Here is an 8,583-nt window from a genome sequence, read left to right as displayed (position 1 = left end):
ACGATGGATAAAATCCGAAAACCCAATATCTCTGTGTGTTATACACCATCGTCAGAATCCTATAGTAAATATTTATAGTAAAGTCTTCCAGGTTACACCTGTAACCCGTTTGTACCGACGTTTCGAGAGAACAACCAGCCTCTCTCCATCCAACATCTTCTGGCCGACGAACCATTGTTACCCATGTATCAGATTACATGGTTTCTTAACCCAGAAGAAAATTGTAAACGAAATTCTCTTTTATATTGGTTAAGCATTGAGGGAGCTTTTCGGAATGTTTTGGTCTCTCTTCGTTCAGTAGCAAGAGGGAGAGGTGTGAACGTTTCCCCTCCGCCCAGAAGCTCTCTGGCAAACAGCCCCGCAGCACGTGATGAGCTGGCTGATGGATACGTTTTATTGCCCCTCCAAAGTTTACATAAGTATGCAGGTAGTCCTTACCTCTTAACATTGGCCTCTGTAAACACTATGATTGTTTTCTTTTTCCTTTCGTTTCTTCCATTAACCCACTCAGTAGCTCTGTGTATATGTTTGGAATAAAGTTTCAGAGTGTGTGTTTTTACGAGCCATTAAACTAAGCCACAATGAAGACGCTTTCGTGACTGAATTGCTTATATGGAAGTAAATCCAACAAAGTGTTGAAATCTTGGTGTATTTGTTCTTCCTCTGAAATAGAAATGAAAGCAAACGGAGTAAAGGATTCACTGTCGGCACTTATCCCGACCTACGTCATGAGAACACGTGATCTCTTGCAGCAAGCAGGATGCAAACATGCGGTCATGTTAGTGCTGTTACATTGACAGTAACACTGTTGCTCCTGGGATTGTAAAGTAAATCTCACTGACTATAGAAAACTATAAATTTTCATACTTTATACATATATCTCCTTCTGGCATTCAGTATTAACTTCATGAAACACATTACGCTTATTATTATTATCATTATTATTATTATTATTATTATTATTATTATTATTACAGATCCAGAGGTTCGAGTTCGATTCCCGGCGCTACCAGATTTTCTGAGAAGTAATGGTTCTAGAAAGGGGTCAACTCAGCCTAGTGAGGAAACCTGGGGAGCTATTCAAGGAAATAGCGGCTCCGGTCTAGAAAACCGAGTTTAATGGCCATGGGGATTCGTTGCGCTGACCACGCGACACTCTCTATCCGCTAAATTTGGCATTAACTTCGCCGACAAACGGCGGTCGCTCGGTCGGTATAGTTCGCTTGAGGAATAAAACCACGGAGTTTGTTTATTATTTTTATTATTATTGCCCGCTTCTGTGGTCTAGTGGTCAAAGTTCCTGGCTACAGATCCAGATGTCCAGGGTTCAATTCCCGGCTCTACCAGATTTTCTGGAAAGTAGTGGGTCTGGAACGGGGTCCACTCAGCCTCGTGAGGAAACTTGGTGAGCTATTGAAGGAAATAGCGGCTCCGCTCTAGAAAACCGAAATTAGCAGCCATGGGGATTCGTTGCGCAGACCACGCGACACTCCGCTAAAGCTGGCACTAATTTCACCGACAAGCGGCGGTCGCTCAGTCGGTATAGTTCTCTTGCGGACTACATGCCATGGAGTTTGTTTGCTTATTAAAGGGATGGGGTGGAAGAGCAGGGATTGTGTTCAGTTAATATCTACAAAGGGACCCGTGAACACGGCAACAAATATTCGGGTTTGTTAGATTTGAGTTTCTCGTGGCATTAATTTTAAATTAGCATCTTCTGTGGTGTGACTCCGTGTAGCGCTGTAGAACTTCACTTCTAGTAGTCTACACAGCGTTATATGCCAGAGATGATATTCTTCAAGGCTTTCGGTTCTATAAAAGTCGGAACATTTCTTGAGAAGTTAAGTCATTACCCCTGTCCGCTTTTTAAGAACTCCGCTACGCGAAGTTAGTTAATTAGGACGAAGTTGTCTCATCACCATTAGAGTCACCGCAAAGAGATTGTTGCAGTTACTTTCTAACATGTTTCGAAATGAGCACAGGACGTTCTTCCCGAGACACAAACGCAATGTTACTTTCTTGCTTGCCGCTTCCAGAAAGGTGTACACAAAAAGGCGTGTGAGAAGAACGTTTTGTGATCAGTGATCCATATTCCAATTTACATCAAAACCAGAGAAATATTAATTGTAATCTATTAAATATGTATGCAGGCCTCTAATTCTTTTACATTTTGTTTTCAGAACGACACGATGAGGATTCTATACGCATATTATAATGACGACCCTGCTGCGCACACGGGGTCTAAACTCGGTGCTCTCCCATACCATGGACCGGCACAGAGGGGAGCTAGACGTTTGTACCTCATCCAGAGGGTGAGCCTAGAGGAGCCCCTCCCGAGGGATCTTCATATTTGGGACCTCAGGAATCCTGTGGTAAGTACAACACAAGAGAGAGACTTTCCACCAGTTCATATACTGAATTGCATTTGTCGCACAAGCTCATTGGTACAGTTTCCAGGGCCAGTTGAATCCAACTCATAATTTCGCTCAGTACAGGCTTTCCGGATGAAAGGTATCCAAAATAAAATAATTATATCTCAGAAAGAATTTATTTTACACATTTATGGGTTACACCACTACAAAGGGAAACTATCAAAGTTTTTTCTGGGTACATAAGTTTCTCAGTAAATTTAAATGTGGGCTCCCTTGGTGGCACGACAAATATCCAGGCTTGAAGCGTGTTTGGTGTTACCGCAGCCACAGCGGCCCTTATGCGGGCTTTCAGCTGTTGAAGTTCCTTGATCTTAACCTCTTAGACAATGTTCTTCACATAACCCCACAAGAAGAAATCCTCTGGGGTTAAATCTGGCGACCCAGGAGGCCAAGCGATTGGTCCACGTCTGTCAACTCATATCCCAGCCATCTCTCTGTCCAGGTGATTCCTAACATGGTGGCAGAAATGTGGCAGCGCATGCGCGTAAGCTGGGCATGGGGAAAAAACTTACAGAGTTTTCCTTTCCGATGACTTAAACCGATGACAGTTACTTCCCGAGATATATTTTTTTATTTATTTTGGATACCTTTCATCAGGACACTCTGTATTTAAGGTGAACCTTAGTATTACTCTCCCATCTACGCGTTCCTACAATAAGTGGACGTTTCCCTTCAGAATTTACGAATACTTTTCAGTATGAACTTATTATCTCTGTATGCTTGCCACATGCCCCTACAGCCACGCCCTGCCAGCCATCCTAACTGGCTTAATAATATTTGACGAGCAATACAAATTATGAAGAACTCCATTGTGTAATGGTGTTCATGCAAATAAAGGAAAGATACAGCGGACGGAGAACACGTATGGCGGTTTGTAGTTGATAACGCCATCTGTGAACGCCAATAGCTTATGCAGATAAAATGAAAACCACTCTTCAACAAAGAGATCTCAAGTTTTTACTGAAGTTCTAGAAAAATTAAACTTCTGTACCGAATAGGCTAGTGCATAGGTCAAGTTCTAAACATACATTTTGGAGGTGCTTAGTTCAAATCTCGGTTGAGACACTGACTGAAGCTTTTCCTCGGCCCTCGCAGGCAGATCTCAGGGAAGTAACTGGATTAGGTCGACATCGCTTCCTTACAAGTACTTTCCGAGATTCATTATTCATCAACCTCACATCCAACGCTGTATGGTCTCGATGCTGGAGGAGCATCGTTAAATAAGATGTCTCTGAGGTGATGGTTAGAATTGCTATCATATCACTCCGCTTTTCGTGAAATAGTTCTGCTCGGATTGAAATGATATCAGACAATTTCTTTCGCATGACAGCATTGTATTGTATTGTATTGTATTGTATTGTATTGGAGAGGGTGGGTTTCCCCATGCACTTAGACCAACTGTTGGTCCATTGTGCGTCCCCCTATGATATTCTACCAGTCTCTATTCCCTACCGGTACCGGTGCGTGCCATCAGTCCCGACTCAGCCAGCGAGTACGGCTTCTACTGGCTGAGCGGTATCTCGATGCTTCCCCCATCTATCAGAGGCGTTAGAGACTACTGTTGGGCGGGAAATATCCTGAATTTGGCACAGTGGTCCCCTTGGGACATGAGGTTTCTTTTACCCACGGCTTAAAGTCCGTCCCGGAGGACTTGTTCCTTGAATTTTTCCGCCCTTAAAAATTCCACGACCTCCGCCGGGTTTTAACCCGCGTACCTTGAGTCACGAGGTGGGAACGTTACCCCTAGACTACGGAGACCGCTCGCATGAGAACATTAAAACATCCGAAGGTTTTCCTAAGGTGTTGCGAATATAAAGTTGGAGTGTTAACGTGGCGACAGGTGATGTTCTGCCAGACTGTTCAGTCGAACTTGGCTTCATGGTTGCAAGTTTCTGTGCATGGCTGTCATCTGCAATGCGGACACTCACAACGAACCCGTCAGTAGCTGATGACGCTGCTTTGGTTCCAGTCTAATTCCCTGACTTCTCCTTTATCCTGTAACACCGCCTCGGCTTACCGGCAAGTAGCAATTAACCCTCTGAAGTTGAACTCTGCATTCTTCCCACAGAGAGTATAAATGTGTTTCATATGATTCTCAGAATAAACAAATATTATTTCTGTATCACTAACAGACGGACTTTCGCAATGAAGAGGTATTGCGTTTTCTACGCGTAAAGGATCTATGTTTCTAAACAATATTTAGATAAATTTCAGGCCAAAAATCATTAAAGCAGTCACGTGCTGCTTATATGATCAACAAAACATGGATCGACATGCCTTCTAACTGCTTCCACTTGTTCAGACCTGACAGGTTTATTAAAGCAAACTTTAAGCATGATAAAGTTGGATGTTTGTTAGAAAGAATTGAAAAGAAGTGTCCAGTGACTCCAGTAACAGAACTTTTCATTATAGAGCATATGGTCGCTCAGGTGGTCAAACTTTATGTTTTTCTTTTTCTTTTTTCAATTTCAAGTTCCTTGCCATTTTCAAAAGAGCGGATCTTATCCTGAAGTCCCCCACTTTCTCAAATCTTATTTCTTTGAGATTAATTTTAATATTTTCCTTCCAATAAGCTTAGGTTTATATTTATCTTCAGCCTCTGTGGTCTAGTAGTCAGAGTTCCTGGCTACGGATCCAGAGATCTGGACTCGATTCCCAGCGCTACCAGATTTTGTGAAAAGTAGTGGGTCTGGAACGGGGTCCACTCAGCCTCGTTAAGATAATTGAGGGGCTATTTGAAGGATATAGCGGCACCGGCCTAGAAAACTGAAATTAACGGCCGCAGGGATTCGTTGCGCTGACCACGCGACACCCTCTATCCGCTAAATTTGGCACTAACTTCGCCGACAAGCGGCGGTCGCTCGTTCGATATAGTTCGATTGCGGACAAACACCAAGGGACTTCATACTAAGACTAACATATGTCGTACTCAGAAACATTTAGTAACTATTGTTGTGAAAGTAGACATGAAAATAAAATAATAAAAAAAGAATGAATAACACAAGGAGAAATTGAACTGACGAAAAGTAATAAATATAAGCGGCAACAACCGGGCACAATAAAGTATGCGCAAAACGGAGATGACCGAATCCATTTCAGGGATTGATGGAGCAATTGATAAATGAAGATTGGCAGAGGAAACCGAAGTACTCGGAGAAAACCTGCCCCAACGCCACTTTGTCCACCACAAATCCCACTTGACCAGACCCGTGATCGCACCCGGGCCACCGCGGTGGGAAGCCAGCGACTAACCGCTTGAGCTATGGCGCGGCCTATGTGACATATACTTTTACATCTTACAGTGTATATAACTCCAGTTTCATGCGCACTGAATTGTTTCAGCTCAAATAGGACGGGATTCCCATGGAATGCATTGAAATAAAACTTCGTTCCATACTTTCAACAGACATCATATTAACAATGCCGTCTTCTGGGATGTGGCGCAATGTACGTAGATATTGTATAAACCGGTATTTCGGAGGGACGCATCGCCTCCATCTTCAGGGTAAAGAAAATGGAAGCGATACGTTCCTCCAAAACGTCGGTTTATACAATATCTGAACGGCACCATATCCCAGAACATTGCATTCTTCATAATCACTGCCGTGAAAACCTGAAATCTTACACAAACAATATATTAGTTTTAAATTATATAGATTGCGTTACTAATCAGCATGATAGATATCTAAGGCGTAGGAGAATCATAGCACGTTACATAAGAAATTAAAAGAAACTTTTTTTTTTCACGATGTACACCCATTCTAACGGCCATGGCGTCTATTCGTACAAAAGTACGCAATCTCTATAAGAACTTCAACTGTCTTGTAACGTTCTTTCCGAACTCCAAACTGAGTTCCAAAGCGGGATGTCTGAGGAGTTTGACAACCTGATATGCAAGCTACTGGCTTTAAATTCTCCATTACGTAACCAGTTCCTATTGGTTATTGTTTGTAGTATCATGTTCATGATTGGTGTCTTTGTGAGTCTGATGGTGGGTTTTCATTGCTAATTCATGTTGCTGTCTTCAAAGTGGGGTGGGGGCAGGCCAGAGCAAAGGAGTCTGGAAACTGAAGCTCATAGCAATGAACTCAGTTCCGTTTGACAAGAACATAGATTATTCCTAGCACAGACAGCTCTGAATGGAGAATCATTGGACTGATATAAATGACTATTGAAGTGTGATGTTGCAAACCGCAGGTGGGAGGAGACGGGGCAGTGTAGATAGAACGGATATGGATGATAGAAGCGGCGTAAAGAAAATAGTTCCACATTTGCTGCGAGTATATATAAGCGTAGCATAAACATTCTAGAACGTTCGATCCTTTTTTTTTTATTGCTAGTGGAGTGGGACTAAGTCCCTTGTACTGCGGCCACTGTTGACCTATTGTACCAGCCGCAGATGATAGGTGAGGGTGATTGTGGAGCAATTGGTGGAATGAAGATTGGCAGGGGAAACCGAAGTACTCGGAGAAAACCTGCCACAGCTCCAATTTGTTGACCACAAATCCCACTTGACCAGTCCCTGGATCGAACCCGGGCTGCCGCGGTGGGAAGCCAGCGACTAACCGCTTGAGCTAAGGCGCGGCATTCGATCCTTGTTGCTCTGTTACCTTAAAAACCGTAAGACTTATGGGAAAAGTGTACGAAACGTAAATGTGTATTCTAGCCTTCTCTACAACTTTCGTTCGAAAAAAAATTAGCTACAATAAATTTTTGGCCAGTTATGCTGTATATTCTCTGCAGGCACGCGCAGAAATATATAGGTCTGCATGTAAAACGTCCGCTATCTTTGTCGAAATTTAATAGAAATTGGAATATGACGGGAAATATCATTGAAATCTTCAATTTGAAATTTCATAAAATTCTAACAGGTCTGCAGTTACGCACGGACTGACAGACTCGTACACATGCTGAAAGTAATGGGCTCAATTTTGCAACCTTTTTGCGAATATGCAATGTAACTGCAATGCGTATGGTACAGTTACGGTAAAGAGTAACTGATTTATTTCTTCTATTGATGTACGACCTTGAAGCAACTAATAATGTTAGGCTCACGCCTATAGATGGTCGTGGGTCACAGAAAATTCAGAATTCAAAACGAAATATCGTGAACTTTTTAATCTGTTATTACATTAAGTTCCTTCGAGGGGTTGAAACAGTGTAGAAATCTCAGAATTCCTAATTTTGTAACGGTGTATATCTGATTTACTCTGAATATGAAATATAATATAAATAATATGTTACTATTTATTTCATGAAGGTAATGCATGCCTGCAATGGAACTAATTTGAGTAATTTATATAGAAATTAATAAACTAATTACCTAAATTATTTATGATATTTCTGGTGGTATCATTACACGAATGATCCACGTTCGTCTACCATCAGAGCCTGGCACAATAGGCCCATTTGACCCTGCATTACCAAGAGACTTAACCCCACACCACTCCTGTTTCAAACAGAAGCCTCATAATGTGTATATGTATGTGTGTATGTAGCTATGTACACATTTGCCGTTAATGGCGTCCATTACTGGAAGTCGTGGTCCAGTGGGTAGCACTCCCGCTTTCTGTCCTGCAGGCCCCATGCTCATATCTCTGCTCGGAGTCCTCCCATTCTGAGATCCTACCACGCAAATGTCGGGGTAAGGCGTTAAGTTCGGCCACAACACTCCCTCCACGTCTTTGCAATGTTTTTGTCACTAATATCCAATAATTCTATGCGATAAAGCCTGAGTTAATAAAAGTATTTATTAAATAAACCATAACAAATAAAAGTAAGTAAAGCTATTCCTGTAACAGGCCGTGGAGGCCCATAGGGTTGTGAGTTGTTGAGGTTCCCACATCATCTCGACAATCGGCTCACAGATGGCGGTGAGGTTGTCAGCCTTACGCGCATTCTTTCTCGGGAACTGATAATCGTCTATCTTCTTGGGCAAAGAAAGAATCGAACCACAATCCCAGGTGCTCGACGTCAGGAAATCTGGTTCAAAATCCTCCTCATATATATCATATGCCGTGTACAAGAGACCATGGTTTCAAATTTCGTCTGTTTACGAAAACCTACTTCAGTCCATGAATGTGAACACGTATTTGCCATGAGTAAGTAACAGTAGGGACATTTTCTGAATCTGCTTTCGTTTTGTCTGTTT

At 42.3% G+C, this 8,583-nt stretch overlaps 1 protein-coding gene across 2 annotated transcripts in view; it reads left to right on the top strand.

Moving 5' to 3' along the window:
- Window positions 1-8,583, top strand: part of LOC111861505 (MOXD1 homolog 2) — a 272,739-nt gene that overhangs the window by 209,082 nt on the left and 55,074 nt on the right. For both annotated transcript variants that reach the window (XM_033750350.1, XM_023846149.2), the window contains one exon: window positions 2,181-2,372. In XM_033750350.1, the coding sequence (XP_033606241.1) occupies window positions 2,181-2,372 (192 nt within the window). The remainder of the gene's footprint in view (window positions 1-2,180; window positions 2,373-8,583) is intronic.

The sequence above is a fragment of the Cryptotermes secundus genome, unplaced genomic scaffold (assembly GCF_002891405.2).
Source record: "Cryptotermes secundus unplaced genomic scaffold, Csec_1.0 scaffold909, whole genome shotgun sequence".
Classification (NCBI taxonomy): domain Eukaryota; kingdom Metazoa; phylum Arthropoda; class Insecta; order Blattodea; family Kalotermitidae; genus Cryptotermes; species Cryptotermes secundus.
This window is presented reverse-complemented; position numbering and strand designations above follow the sequence as displayed.